This window comes from Chrysochloris asiatica, unplaced genomic scaffold (genome assembly GCF_000296735.1).
Source record: "Chrysochloris asiatica unplaced genomic scaffold, ChrAsi1.0 scaffold00052, whole genome shotgun sequence".
Lineage (NCBI taxonomy): Eukaryota > Metazoa > Chordata > Mammalia > Afrosoricida > Chrysochloridae > Chrysochloris > Chrysochloris asiatica.
In genome coordinates this window covers 12,496,121-12,511,785 of record NW_006408570.1, presented here as the reverse complement: position 1 = coordinate 12,511,785, position 15,665 = coordinate 12,496,121, and the positions used below count along the sequence as shown (strand labels likewise).

Here is a 15,665-nt window from a genome sequence, read left to right as displayed (position 1 = left end):
TCATGACAAGCTATTGATAACTTTTAATACATGTTTTTAAAAGTTTAAACTAATACATTCCCAGAATTCTCTGGTCAGTATGTATCTCTAGGAATTGTGCTGTTTTCTAGGCAATGTCTAGACACAATTTTGGTTGTCATAACTGGGCAGGGGTGCTACTGGCATCTAATGGGTAGAGTCCACCCTTCAGTTGCCAGGACAGCTCCCCCCTCCACCAACAGAGCTGGGGCCAAACCATCAATGGTGCAGCTATTGAGCAGGTACCTGTCTGAGGGTGATGCCTTCGCATTAATTTGGGTCTCATTAAGTCTTCACCTTGACATTGGGTTCCGTTATTCTCTTTTACAGTCATCCTTATCACTTGGGCAGATTAAGGTAATGAGAATTAACTGGGCCAAAATTCTGTCTGAGGATAACCACCAAAGGTGTTTCTAGGAGTCTTGTACATAAATGCAAGCATTGGGGAGTTATTTGTTAAAGCTTTTATAGGAAAAATCCACTTGTGTTTATGATAATGCATATATTGGTTGTTTTGTTCATTTTTACAGCAGGTTGATTTTTTTTTTTTTTTAATTATGAATTGAGTGAGAGCTTATATGGGAGAACATCAGTTTTACAGTCATTGTTTCATTGCAGTTTGATTTTTAAATAGTATTAGTTTCTGACATTTAAGTAATGTTAACATTTCAGTGATTCTGCCATCTAGTAGCCCAACAGTTCTCTTTGCATTCATTTGCTTCACAAATGCTATTGCCCTTCCTGCTTGGCTCTGCAGGTTAATTTTGTGCTGGACTGCAAAGTATGTTTGAACCTCAAGGTCAGCGGTTCAAGCTCACCATCCGCTCCTCTGCAACTTTATACAGGGTCACTGTGGGTTGGAACTGACTCAAGGGCACTTAACAATAACAACAGTTGCCTTCCTAATATGTGTTAGGCACAATAAGAGAAGGTAGGGATAAAATTTAGTAAGACCTAGCTCGGTTGCATGGGCAGGAACCCTGGTGGCATAGTGGTTTATGCCTTGGGATGCTAACCACAAATTTAGCAGTTTGAATTCACCAGCTACTCCGCAGGAGAGAGATGAGACTTTCCACTCCCTTAAGGAGTTACAGCTTCAGAAACCCTATACAGTGTGCCTTGCTCTATTTCATAAATATGGAATTCATTGTCTGAGTACATTTTGATTATAGGAGCCCAGTACTGAAATAATGCCAGTTATTAAGAGACTCGATTCTCATCAAAACTATTTAAACTTTAAATGATACTTTGACTTAGAAAATGAACTTGTTTTGTATTGTAGCTTGTTTTATCTATTTATTCATAAACTTTTAATTTTGTTACTATCTATGAAACTGAAATAGAAATTCTTTTATGGCAAGTAAAATCCCAGTTTCTCAAATATTTGGTAAGAACTGTTGTATTTGGCAAGTCCGTGACTTATTTAGCAAATAACGACAGCTGTTGCAGATTGAACGCACTCAGATCTGTTGTGAACTTACTGCTATTTTTTTTAACAGCTGCTTCTGTTGCGAGGCTATGCCTTCAACCATTCTGCTGATTTTGAAACTGTCCGCATGATTAAAGAAAAGCTGTGTTATGTGGGGTATAATATTGAGCAAGAGCAGAAGCTGGCCTTAGAAACCACAGTGTTAGTTGAATCTTATACTGTAAGTATTTTTGGTGTTCAATATATACTTTTCTACCTCCATGGGAAAAAGATGAGACTCTGATCCTGAAAAGTTGTAAAGCTTCTAAAACGATCTATAGGGTCCCTATGGGTCAGGTCACTTAATGGCACTTACCACCACCACCATGGGATATAATTAAATAATGAGATATTATCTTGAAAATTTATTATCTGGACTAGCATTTTCCAACCTTTTACAGAATGTATTTTCCCAATGTATTGATAAAATTGAGTCACAGAAATTTTAAAAAGCCTCATCATCATGTAAGTTTGGAACATAGTAGGTTATGTTTGGATGCAGGACTTCTGAGAGTCTTCGGTATGCTAATTCATATTTATAAGACTGCCAGATTATAATATGGCTATTTCTCAAATTTATTACTCCTCAGAACTCTCCAGCATTTCATGGGGCTATCTACTTTGGAAAGTGGTCATCCTAGAGTATTTCTTTAATAATTCAGTAGATGGCAGTCTTTTCCTGATTTAATATTTTTAATGAGTTGATCCAAACAAATGTTAACTTGAAATTGTAACTAATGAGACATAGAACTAGTTATTGTCTATAAATAACACTAGGGAAGTTGATCCTGCCTGAATTTTTAATGAGTTAGCTTCTTGATTTCATTATGACTAAAACAAACTAGACTAACAGGCAGTAAAAACAAGTTTTCTTAAACCATTTGATTCATCTTAACTGTAAATAATTCACAATTATGTGCAAACAATTATTTTGAATAAGTTTAGGAATAGTATAAAAGGTTTATAATTTTTTTTTAAGATACCAATCCAAACAGGCCACAAACCCTATTTTGCATCTTAATTGTTTTCAGAGTTGCCCACTTATCTTCAGAAGTCTCCTTGACAGTTTCCCTCAATTTCCAATTTTTTACTTGTCTAACTTGTTTTGGAAGAAAGTAGCCCAAGGCAAAGGATGAGGATACATGTTATTTTTTCTCTCCTTTCTCAAAGAATTTGAAATAGGTTACAAATATAAAACTATAACGTGATGAAAAACTGAAGAGGAGAAACCAGGTCAGACAAAGAAAAGAGAATCAGTCAGTCTTACTTGTTTTAGAGGAAGGTGAAAAACTGGGATCCCATGCTGGCCAGTGGCCATAGCATTCAGAGAGGCCACGTATGCCAGAGATTCTGGAAGTGCATGGGAAAAAGGACTTTGCTAATAACTAGAGTCCTGGTGTGGCGCTGTGGGTTAATGTACCAGACTGCAAAGCTGTTTAAATTGTAAGGTCGGCGGTTCAAGTTCACCAACTGCTCCTTGGAAACCCTGTACTGTGGGTCGCTATGGGTCAGAATCGACTCAACGGCACTCAACAACAATAACTGCCTTAATAATAAGTTGTTACTTTTGCTGATAACTTGCTAATATACTAAGTTTTTTTACTTTTTTGGGGTTTTTTAAATTCTAGACTTTAAAAAAATATGATTGGTTTGCACATATTTGTAAACAGTTATAAAAAGCATGGAACAAATTGTCTTCAGAGCATTTACTTTGGTGATCCTTTATCAATCTGGGAAATTAATTTTAGAATCTAAATGCAATATGATTATATTATTATAAGTAAATGTATTGTTAGAAATGTTCATGTAAAACTAACTCTGGTATCTCACAAAAAGACGTCATCTAGCAGCAGACTTTGCCAGTGCTTGTTACTTAGATCAGTTTAATGAATTGTGGGGTGGTGGTATAGAAGAGGGAGTTTTCACTTACCATTTCTCACTTGATTAAATATAAACATGTTGTGACCTAAGAGTTTTCTGCACAGTCTTATTATGACATTGGAGCTGTTATCTAAGCTTAAATTAAAATTTTGTGTATCAGTTGTTTAAAATTTAATATGGCATAGTAAATAGGATATAACATATTTACCTAATTGGAAGTAGTATGCCCAGTGTCCCTTTAATATTTTTTATCATAAAACACATTTTGAATTAAATAATTTGGCAGAAGCAGACACTATTTTGCCATCAAAACATGTATGTATAAAAAGGGTTTTCGTGGCAGAATAGTAAAGTTTCATAGAGTATTTGGTGAAAGAATTTTCTTTAATATTTCTATTCTACATGGTAAACATATCCATAAAATCACATGTGTTGAGATTACAAGACAAGTAGCACCAACACCTACCAGCGACAGACAGGGTTCAGTACTTGATTGGTTACTTTGACTGTCTGAGCTTTGACTATTTAAGAATGGTAGATTTTTAAATAGTGTGTGCATTATTGAACTCTCCAGCATTTTCCTGGGGTTCTTGATATTTAGAGCATACCAGAACAGAACATGGTAATGAGAACATCTGCATGTTTTAAATTGTGTTTTACCATGTGTTGTTCCCCCGACACAATTTTTCGAAAGAAAATGTTTCTGATATCAATTTTGTCTACCATATAAATGTATTTAAAAGTTCTAATGTTGTGCAGAACACTGTTTAGGGAGTTTTTTAATCCTCTGCTGACTAGGTTCTGGCTGTCATTGGTTTCTAGCTCCCGGATGGCCGCATAATTAAGGTTGGGGGAGAGAGATTTGAAGCACCCGAAGCTCTGTTCCAGCCTCACTTAATCAACGTGGAAGGAGTGGGTGTTGCAGAATTGCTTTTTAACACAATCCAAGCGGCTGACATTGACACCAGGTATATTAGAAGTGGTGCTTAGAGGTGGCTTCAAAGGTGGTTGCAGAACAACCAAGTTGTGTTACTACATTTGTGGTTTTAGCTAGATCAGGCAAAATGATTTTTGATAGAGTGGCACTGAACATTGGGCAACATTATATCATTGTGTCTTAGAAACCCCTTTAAACTTTACTTTGAAATAATACCAAACTTCAAAGTTGCAAGAATAATAAAATACGTATATATCCTTAACCCAGTGTCACTATTTTCTAGAATCTGTATGTTTGTTTTATCATCCTCTTCTTTTTTTCCCTGAACTGTTTCAAAGTTGCATGCTTCAGCCTCCTTCATTCCTTAATGTTTATTTGTATTTCTAAAGATCAAAGTTACTCTCTTATTTAATCACAGTGTGGATATTGAGTTCAGAAGCTTTATTTTTTAGATACTTTTATTTACTATCTATATTTTAGCTGTGTCCATTGTTCCACAAATGCCCTTTATATCATTTCCTCCACACTAGCATCAAATCTGGAATCACGCATTGTATTTAACTGTCACGTCTGTTATGTGCCACGGAGTTGATTCCAACTCATAGCAACGCCATGTGATGGAATAGAACTTGCTGTAATTGTTATGGGAGCAGACCTCTTTCCTCTGGAGCAACTGCTTTCTAGTCACACCACTGGCCTTTTTTGGATAGCAGTAACACACTTAACTATTGTGTCACCAGGCCTCCTTGTCGTGTCTCTTGTTAAGTGCTGTCGAATCATTTCCAACACATAGCAACCTTGCATATGGTTTCCAAAGAGGAGCTGGTGGGTTTGAATTACCATCCTTAAGTTTAGTAGTCCAGTGCTTATCCTACAGTGCCACATCATGCTCCATCATGTCTCTTGGTCTTCTTTTTTTTTTTTTTTTTTTTATTTAAAATTTTTTATTTACTTTTATTGTGAATTGAGTGAAGGTTTACAGAAAAGATCATTAGCTTTACAGTCAACAGATCACTTGGTTTCATCTCAGTGATTGTGATCCTCTCCATGCAAAAAACAGTCATCCCACTTTCTCCCTATAGTTCCTATTTCCATTCCACCCTCCTTCCCATCCCTTCTCAACTTTGTACTTACTTAAACTTTGCCCTTTAGATCTTGAATGATTGACCATTCCATGGCAAGCAATACCTTATTAGTGTTGTCCCGCCTATATACCTAGTTAGTGCTTGGCTGAAAATTGTGCCTTGAGGGTGAGTTCATTTCAGACTTGAAGGGTGGTCAAGGCCCATAGTCTTGGGTTTCTCTAATGTCTTTATGACCAGTAAGCCCAATCATTTAAAAAAAATTTTTTAATATAATTTTTGTATTTTGTTACACGTATTCTTCCACTCTGTCTGGTATCTTCTGATGTGATCCCTTTCAAAGCAGCTGGTAGTGGTGGCCAGGAACCATCTAATTATCTGATCTCAGAGTCGTGGTGACTGATGTTCACCCTATATTTAATTTGTTAATAAACTGCCAAACTTTTTCAAAGTGGCTGTGCCATTTTATATTCCCATCATGAATGAATACAAGTTCCAGTTTCCCCACACCATTATCAACGCTTGGTATGATCAGTCTTTTAACTTAGATACTCCAGTAGCTGTCTTGGTCTTCTTTTATCTGGTATCATTTCCTCAGTTTTCACAATATTGACATCTTTGAAGAGTATACGACAGTTTAGGAGAATTCGCCTCAGTTTGGTTAGATTCAGGTTGTGCAGTTTTGGGTCCGTATGGTAAGCACTGAACTGTGAACCACAAGGTTGGCAGTTCGAGCTGCTCCTAGGAAGTTTTCTGCTCCCACTCAGAAATCCTATACTGAGCTGACTCCATGGCACGTAACAACAATACTACATGTGTGATGGGTACTTCTCAGAGTATGACCTCCAGATGATGTGGTTGGTGTCTTTTGGCCGTTACAAGTGATGCTCATTTTCAACTTGTAATGAAATTTCCTGCTTCTCCATTGAATAGTTACATTAATTTTCCTTTCATAATAAGTGATTCGTGGGGAAAAAATTTGAGAATATGAAATCTCCTCCCCATCAAACTTTATCATTTCATTCCCTTTTTAGCATCTTTAGGAATCTTGACCTAAATTATTTTTATTGTGATGGTTACAAGATGGCAGTTTTCTAGCTCCATCATCCCTTCTATATCAGTTAGTTAATATTCTCCCATAAACAAGTGTGTTTCCTTCATCTCTCCAGTATCAGTAAGGAGAAAGATGAGGCTTTCTTCTCCCACAATTTTTTAAAGCCTCTGAAACCCTACACATGTTTGCTACAAATCAGACTTGACGGCACTTAGCAACAACATCTACTATCAGTATGGTCTTGTGAATTCAGTCGGTTTTAATTTATTACTGTCTTTATTTTGATGCTCAAATTGTCCCTGAGGTAGCTATCCAGAGCCACTTCAAGCTGGCTCCTGTATCCTTTGACATACCCCATTTTTATTTGCACATACTCTATTTTGTGGATTAAGAATATTCTTGGCTTATCTTTATTTTTAGTATGTTTAATATTAACATGATTTCAAAAATTAAATCTATACAAAAAATTTATATTCAGAATTCTTAACTGCCCCCTTCCCCTTGTCTTCCACCTCAATCCTCCTCCCTCTTGTAAATAATTCCACATTATTTTCTGGTTTATCCTTTCTATGTTTCTTATTTCCTCTTTCATGCTCAAAAGGTAGTGTACCCGTACTTGCTTTTTTCACTTAACAGTACAAAGAGGCTTCAAAAATTTCATGGGAAAATTCCACTCTCTTTCAGTTCCATGTTTCCACGAACTTTTTGAAGCCACCTCATATATCCTAAATCATCCTGTATCATTTCATAGGAAATTTTCCTCTTTGATTTCTTTCCAGTTGAATAGTACTTCCTTGTGAAAATGTATCAGTTTATTCAGTAAATTTATGATTCACTATTATTTAGATCTATTCCAGTATTTATGAGAGCAAATAGTGCTACATACAGTTTAGTACCCTGTGTGCATAAGTGTGTTTTTGGATTGTTGGACATGTATGCTGTTGGAAAATGTCATTGAGTCATTTCCAACTCTTAGTGATCCTGTATAGGGTTTCCGAGGAGTGACTGGTAAGCTTGCACCGCTGACCTTGTGGTTCAAACGGACTTTGCAGTTGAGTGCTCAGCCTATAAGCACTACACCAGGACTCTTTTGGGCGAGTGTGTATAAATAAATATATATATACACATACACACACATCATTCTGCATACATTTTCAGAAGAATTGTTGGACCCATGGATTCAGTTTCTTCTTCCTGCCAGTAGTGTGAGAGGTCCCTGCTTCCCCACAGCCATTTTCACAGTTTGTCAAGTCTTGTACTTTTATGTCCCTCTGATAAGTGAGAAATGACATCTCAGTGCAGTTTAATTTTCATATCACCCATTAACAGTGAAATTGAACATTTTTTCCTATGTTTTATAGGCCATTTTTGAGCCCTGGTGTGCTGCTGTAGGATTAGCACTGGTCTGCTAGCTGCAAGGTTGGCACTTCAGACCCACTGGCCACTCATGAAAACCCTATATAGAGACATCATCAGTCGGAACCAAGTTGGCAGCACATAATAACAAGAACTATTTTTATGGGACTTTTTTTTTGGTTAAACTGTTCATGACTTTTCCCTGCTCTTTTGTGTTTTTTTTCGTCTTTATTGACTTTTAATGTTTTAAATTCTTTTGCTGTTAACTGTGTGATATCTGTTGCAGGTATTTCTCTCTTTAGTCATCTGCCTTTTGCTGAAGTAGAAGTTTATTTTTATTTGTTGTTGTTGTTACATGCCGTTGAGTTGGTTCCATCTCATAGAGACCCTGTGTGCACCAGAACAAAACAGCGCCCCGTCTTGCGCCAGCCTCACAAATGCTAGCTACACTTGAGCCCATTGTTCTTATTTACTCGTGACCATAGATCTTTTCTTTTATTGTATCTGAAATTTGAGACCTCTCTCCTATATCCAGATTATAGAAAGATTTACCTAGAAGCACTTTGTAAAGCAGCTGTTGATTGATGTTTTTCACCCTAAATTAAATACCAACCAAACCAATTTTGGTGAAACAACTGAGGAGCAAGATAATAAAACAAATTGATGAGAATAGTAGTTCTTGAGATTGACAGCAGCTTTGTAAACCTAGTAGAAGATGATATAAGAATTTAATCATAATTTTGATAAATTCTCAATAGTAGGACTTAAGTAATAGTTTTTCCCCTTGACTTAATGATCACTGGGAATTATATTTGACAAAGTATGCCTGTTGGTGGTGATCAAGTTTTGGGATTCCTAAAGAACATGAAACAGGTTCATTAGCTTCTCCAAAGAGCTTGCAATGAAAAGTGGTACAGCTCCAATGCTGCGCTTTGGGTGGTCTACCTAATGAAGGTGCACATGTAAACACACACGTCTCATGTAGCTATACTTCAGCACCTTGGCATCTGCTACGTTCAGTATCTAATGTGTATTTAAAGCCAAAATTAAGTATAAAAACACTGCTCTTCTAGAAGCTACAATTACAATAGACTCAGCCATAGAGAGCCCTTCTGAGAACTTGGAGTTAAGTAAAAAGCTGGAAAGCTGTTAGAGACCAAGACGCACATCTGCCGAGAGCTTCAATATGAGGAGAGTTCTTCAGACCCTCACATATATGCTATTAAATACTTTTACTACATAAGCAGTTATTTTAGGTTTGATATTTAAGGAAGAAAGAAGGGACCAAAACAATAGCAGACAGCTTTAAAGCAAAGAAACAAAAGAGAAATTTAGAAAAAGTAAATGGGAAACTTGATAAACAAGAAGTCAGATCATAACAGAATGTGATTAATTATTGTTAGCAATCACATCCCAGTGACTCGGTGATATTGTGGAAGTTCATAATGTAAACACATCACTGACATCATTAAAGTATGTTAGCAAGAACGTGTGTTATGTGGTGTCGAAGCATTTTAATCAAAATTGTAATAAAGATTTTGTATGTAGAGAGTTTGTTACCTAGCAATTAAAGCAAACATTGAACTATTTGCTTTACATACAGAATTTTTATTCTTACGACAACCCCTTAAAGCTGACAAATAACAGAAACCCTGAAAATGTCTGTTGTTTCTTTCTAGATCTGAATTCTATAAGCATATTGTGCTTTCTGGAGGATCAACTATGTACCCTGGGCTGCCTTCACGGCTGGAACGTGAACTTAAACAGCTTTACCTGGAACGGGTTTTAAAGGGAGATGTTGAAAAACTTTCTGTAAGTATCAGTCAATAATCAACTGTTAAACATACTTTAAAAATTCTGTAAAGTAAATCTTGACAACCACTAGAGGGAGCAAGAACTCTTTGTAAGCAAATCCCTAATGCCTCCCTGAAGAGATGGGAAGACATAATGGCTCAGGGTAGGCGCTGTTCCAGAATGGTCACAGTGAACTGTTGGAAGTGACTAGGTTCCGGCCCAAATGATTTGGCTCATCTTTATCAGCTGGCCTGGAATCCAGAGTGCCTCTCTGAACAGCTGACTCCTGTAGAGAGATCAGTTCTCCACTTGGATTTTATCTTAAACTTAACTTTTTGACTATGTAAGCAGCCTTCAGTTCTCTTCTTATACAGTCTCCTGTTTCTTAGTCTAGCTTTTTTCGGGTTATTTTTTGTGTTTTATCTCCCCAGTAGGATTGTAAAACATCTGTGTCTCCAGTTCGCTGCATCCCCAGTAACTGTCTTGAGTCTAGAAACAGGCTGTAGTTGGTAATGGTTGATTTGTAGAGTAGAAAGAAAATGTTCTCTCTCTCTTTTTTTTTTTTTTAATAAACTCTGGACTGTGGATGCTACACTCTCATGCTCTCTGCACTCAGTCTAGAATCATCTCATCTCTGAGTTTTGTTTCACTTGACTTTGAAATTGGTGACCACATATTACAGGGTCCTGCATGATTTGGAGGCACCCCTGTTGTATCTATGCACAAGGGCTGCAGTTCGAGCCTGCCAGCCAGTCTGCAGGAGACAGATGAGGCTTTCTTCTCCCAAAAAGATTGAAAGCCTCAGAAACCCTCTACAGGGTCACCATGAGTCGGAACTGACTCGAGATCACTTAACAAGAACAACAATGTGTATCTTTCATCTATGACTCAAATTGTTGGAATTAAGTTGAGGGAGTATTCAGGTACGTTAGCCAGTTAAAAGGCTTAAAAAGCTGTCTAAGTATTTCACTCATTTTTTCTGATTTGATTAATTATATATATAATTAAAAATCATTACAGGTGACTAGTCATTATATCTTGAGATCCTGGGTACCAAACACTGGACTAGGTGCTAGGGTGAACAAATACAAAAGCTCTGCTTTCAGTGTAAATATAATGTATGCAGTGATGGAAAGAATATCCAAGGGCTTACCATGTGTAGGGGACAAAGGTGGATGGAGAAGGACCGGTTAGGAGGCTATGGTAGTAACTTCCAGGAGAAAGATGGAGATGTGCTAAGTAGTGGAGCATGAACATATGTATGTATAACTTTTTATTACAATGTGTAATAAAAAATATAATCCAAAAGTAGAGCATGCTTAAACAATAGCAGCAACTCATGGCCTTTATGGCTGTTTGTTGAAAGTAGAAAGAGAGAGTAGAGGTGTAAAACAGGAGACGGTGTGAAATGGTCACCTTAGAGAGTAGAGAAAGGTATGAAAGAGTTTGGTGATACATTGGAAACAAGTAAAGTGAGTTTCTAGCTTGTCTTGTTCAGCTGCTGGAGGGCAGGAGCAGAGGAGAAAGTTGAAAAGCACAGTTGGTGCTTTGCCGAGTATGATAAAGAGAGAGAAGGACAAAGTCACTAAGAATAAGGAGAGGAAATGGTGGTGAGAAGACAGCCCCATGTCCACACCAGGAGCAGATTTAGGAAGAATTGACCTGGGGGATCCAGAGTCTCGAGGTGACTTCAGCAGAGGAGTGATAGATGGAGCAGTGTAGTCTGACAGAATGAATTTCAGAGTTTAGGGAGGTGGGGAAAAACCAAACCACTGTCATCTAATTGATTCCAACTCATAGTGATCCTTTCTCGGGTTTTCACGGCTGTAAATATTCGTGGGAGCAGAAAGCCTCATCTTCTGCAGAGCAGCTGATGGGTTTGAATTGCTGTCCTTGCAGTTAGCAGTCCAGTGCTTATCCTACAGGGCCAACAGGACTCCTGAGGATAGAAAGGTAGTCTGAGAAAGAACAGCCTGTTAGTTAAGAAAGCTTCTCGGAAAGTAGTATCCTTGGGGCCTAGCTAAGTTTCCCTTAGAACAAGGGTAAGTCAGCTAGGCTAGCTGTTTTGTAAGTAAAGTTTTATTGGAACACAGCCAGGCCCATTTGTATCCATATTGTCTATGCTGACTTTCTGCTACACCAGGCGATGGATATTGCGAGAGAGACCACCACAACCTCAACTATTTATAGGAAATGTTTGCCAACCACCTCCTTAGAGCAAAAAAGTAACTAGAACAATTACAGTAGATTAGCTTTAGAATTAAGTAAACTTAATTTTTTCTGTGTTACATATTATCTGATTCCTATTTAGGTTAGGAGCCCTTGGTGGCCCTGTAGGATAACTCTGGACTGCAGTTCAAACCCACCCAGCTGCTCCTAGGGAGAAAAAGGAGGCTGTCTGTTCAAGTAAAGATTTACATCCTCAGGAGCCTATATAGGGTTGCTATGAGTCAGAATCACCTTCATAGCAATGGCTTTGGGTTTTTTGGGTTTTGTTTTTTTTCTTGGATATAGTGCATTTATGTGACATGACAAATAATTTAGAGTGACATAGTTAAACTTTTGCAGAATTTGTGACCCTGTGAATAAAAACTGCTATGTCATTTTAAGGTTTCTCTTTTCATTGTTACTGACCATACAGTTTTGGGGGGTACCCTTTGTCTGGACAATTAACTTGGTGGCTACCGAGTATAGAACTTTCCCTAGTAGTTTTTCATTTTGGTTACTGGGTTCATTTTCTCCAGCATCTCCATGATTTGTTTTGACCATATTTGGTCTTATTTTGAGAACATATTACTGAATTTGAGTCAGTAACAAGTAAACTTTGCTTATAAGAAAAGAACTTCAGTTTTCTTTTATTATGTTAGATTAGAATTTTTGTTGTTGTTAAGTGCCGTAGAGTCGGTTCCGACCCATAGCGACCCTGTACCAGGGTTTCCCAGGAGCCAGCTGGTGAGTTGAACTGCCCACCTTACAGTTCAAATGGCTTTGCAGTCTGATGCATTAACCCACAGTGCCACACCAGGACTCTAGATTAGAATTAGAGACATTAAATCACAAAGAAATGTAACAAGTGGAAACTGCCCCCTGGCTGGTGAAACCCTTGCATAGTTAGGACTCTAACTCTTGGCCTGTCAGTTGTTGTTAAGTGCCATCAATTCAACTCCAACCCATAGTGACCCTGTATAGGGTTTCTGAGGAGCAGCTGGTGAGCTTGAACCGCCAACCTTGCAGTTCAAATGGCTTTGCACATTAACCCACAGCGCCACACCAGGAGTGTCAGTAGAGTGATCTTATTTATTGTTCCAGTCAGAATGCTTTTCCATCAGTCACACTGGGGGAGAGGAGGAGGTAGGAGATCCTAGCTATGAACTTTGGGCAGCTAATCTGATTGAATCTGTCTCTCTCTGAACCTCAGTGCCAAATCGTGCTGTCCTGCTTACCCCACAGGACTGTTATGAGAATTCAACAAAAGAATACCTAATATATATGAAAAGGTCATTTTCATAAAGCAGAATGCCTGAGCACATGTGACATTTTATAATACCCTCTTTCTCCTTTAGAAATTTAAGATCCGCATTGAAGACCCACCTCGCAGAAAGCATATGGTGTTCCTGGGTGGCGCAGTTCTAGCTGACATCATGAAAGACAAAGACAACTTTTGGATGACCCGACAAGAATACCAAGAGAAAGGTGTCCGTGTGCTGGAGAAACTTGGTGTGACAGTTCGATAAACGCCGAGACTGGTTCCCTTCATGTCCCTCCTGCTTTCTTTTTCCCTTTATTGCAACACATTCAGCTCCATGATATGGAAGAGGCATCTCTCTGCCCTTTGGCTGGAAAGGTCAGGTTTTAGTCTGGTGTCCTAGGGAAGCTTTGTTACACTTCTATTAATGTGGGTAAATCTGACTGTTTAATTCAACCACTTCCCTGTAGACAAAACAAGAGGGCAAAGGGGGCCTGTCTGCTGCATTGTTTCTTCTGAGTCGTCATTTAGATCCTTCCTGTAGGCTTCCTATGTCCACTTTACTGCTCTAATGCTGCTGGTCTTAGTCGTTAGCGCACTAGGTGGTAGGCCTTTATTAGCATAAGAAAAAACTTTCACAGGCGCTTTTACATATTACTGGGGTGGGGGGTGGTGAGGGATGGGTGGGCAGCCGCTGAACCCTGTAGTGCATACCTTCAGTAGTGTGGTCCTTTGAACGGTTTCTGCTACAGCTTTAAGTACCTTAAAGCCTTGCTCGTATTAACATCTAAGAGGGAATGTTAGGCTCAAAACTGAAGTGTTTTGTGTGGGCTTTTGCTTGCAGTGTGGGTCTTTTGATTTTTGGATTCTTGAACTTTTCTTCTTGGGGTACATAAGATGAACTTTATTTACAATACTTTCATTTTGGTATGTCTGGAAGTGTTTCCATATGATATATAAAAAAACAAATGTATTTCATCACCATGTGGCTTGGGGATTTATTTGTGTTTTTTTAGATGAACTATCTCTGTCAACTAAGGAGCTCTGGTATGAATCGGGCTGCGAACCTTAAGGTCAGCGGTTCGAAACTACCAGCCGCTCCGCGGGAGAAAGATGAGGCTTTCTACTCCCGTAAAGATTTACACCCTCGGAAACCCTGTACAGGGTCGCTATGGGTCGGACCCGACTCGATGGCACTCAGCAACAACAACAACAACATCTCTGTCAACTAGGACTAGACCCACTAAAATCTATCGATAGAACAGTAACACTTAAAAACTACTTGTGGAAATTCAAATTACAAAGCAAAAACTGCTAAAGAGCCGGTATTTTCTAAGTGCTTCTGTTTATTCTGGAAGTACTAAGTAACCCAGTGCCAAGTACCACTCTTACAAATTATTCGTATATATAACTGACCAGTGCTTATTTGATAAAACAAGCAGGTATATATTGATAATCACTGGCAGTAAGTTATAATTGTTAGGTTAAAAATAACATTGGAATATGGGACTTGTTGCCAGTTGGGTGATTTTTATTAGTCTTTTTGTTTATTGTAATTGGAAAGTGAAATAAAATTTTTACTATTTAAAAGGTTGGGGGGAAAAATCAAGACTTAAATTTATGTTTGTATTGAAAAACTAATCATAACTGCCAATTCTCATCCATATTTTATACTTGAAAGAGGAGTTGTTGGTATTTCATGAATGTTTAGCAGACTTTACGGCCTGTGTCAGAAAATCATATTTATGAATCCTGTTGGTTATTATTATGTGAAAAAATATCAAATAATACCCAGACATGAGTTCTTTGTAAATCTGAAAAATTAAGGAATTAGACATTGTATCACACTAAATACAAAATGTAGATTCTGAGGGGCTATTTTTCATCATTTCAAAATATTCTTTACTAATAATGGCTTTAAAATAGTAACCCCAATTTTGGGAATGACAAGAATTAGAAATATTATTGGCCTTAGAATCTGTTTTTGTGTGAGAGAAAATCTGTTTACGTGAAATAAGCAACAAAAGAAGGCTAGTTCTAATGATACAGTTTCTGTTAATGTTAAGTTTGGGTTGTCTGTGTGTGGTTTTTTTTGGGGGGGGGGGAATCAATTATACCTTAATTTGAACAAATGAAGTTTGCCTGCATGCTGGACATGCTCCAGTCACATGGATAGCCTATGAATGGATTCGCTTTGCAGTTCTAAAGTGTTCCTAAATCATGTCCTTATAAATACCCCTACCCAATTGACTTCTGGGATTTCTTAGAAGAACCATATAGAATCAGTTCATTTCACTCATTTCACGTGAACAGATTGACTATTGGCCTATTAGGATGTGATTGTAAAATACAGGAGTAGAAAACAGCAAAGTCTGGAATGGACTCTTAAACAATGAAACAGCATTTACCATTTGTCCCTTAAATGTAGAATTTGGTTTTAATTTCATAATTCTCCTAGCAAACATGACAGTTAAAATGGTGTAGTAATATATTATTTAGTATAATTTAAAAGCTTCATTTTGTAATTTTCCTATTCCAAGTTGAAGTATACATGTGGTAATTTTGGAGGTGGGGAAGTATTATGTTTACTTTGATTTATTGTCAGGTAT

At 37.7% G+C, this 15,665-nt stretch overlaps 1 protein-coding gene across 3 annotated transcripts in view; it reads left to right on the top strand.

Annotated features, from left to right (window-relative positions):
- The window catches only part of ACTR2 (ARP2 actin-related protein 2 homolog (yeast)), a 50,526-nt gene extending 36,848 nt beyond the window's left edge, over positions 1-13,678 (top strand). Inside the window, exons 6-9 of one of the 3 annotated variants that reach the window (XM_006862951.1) lie at positions 1,518-1,667; positions 4,190-4,335; positions 9,476-9,608; positions 13,154-13,678. In XM_006862951.1, coding sequence (XP_006863013.1) covers positions 1,518-1,667; positions 4,190-4,335; positions 9,476-9,608; positions 13,154-13,324 — 600 coding nt within the window. In that variant the 3' untranslated portion in view covers positions 13,325-13,678. The remainder of the gene's footprint in view (positions 1-1,517; positions 1,668-4,189; positions 4,336-9,475; positions 9,609-13,153) is intronic. The other 2 variants (XM_006862952.1, XM_006862953.1) reach the window with 2 other exon arrangements.
- Positions 13,679-15,665: the final 1,987 nt, after the last annotated feature.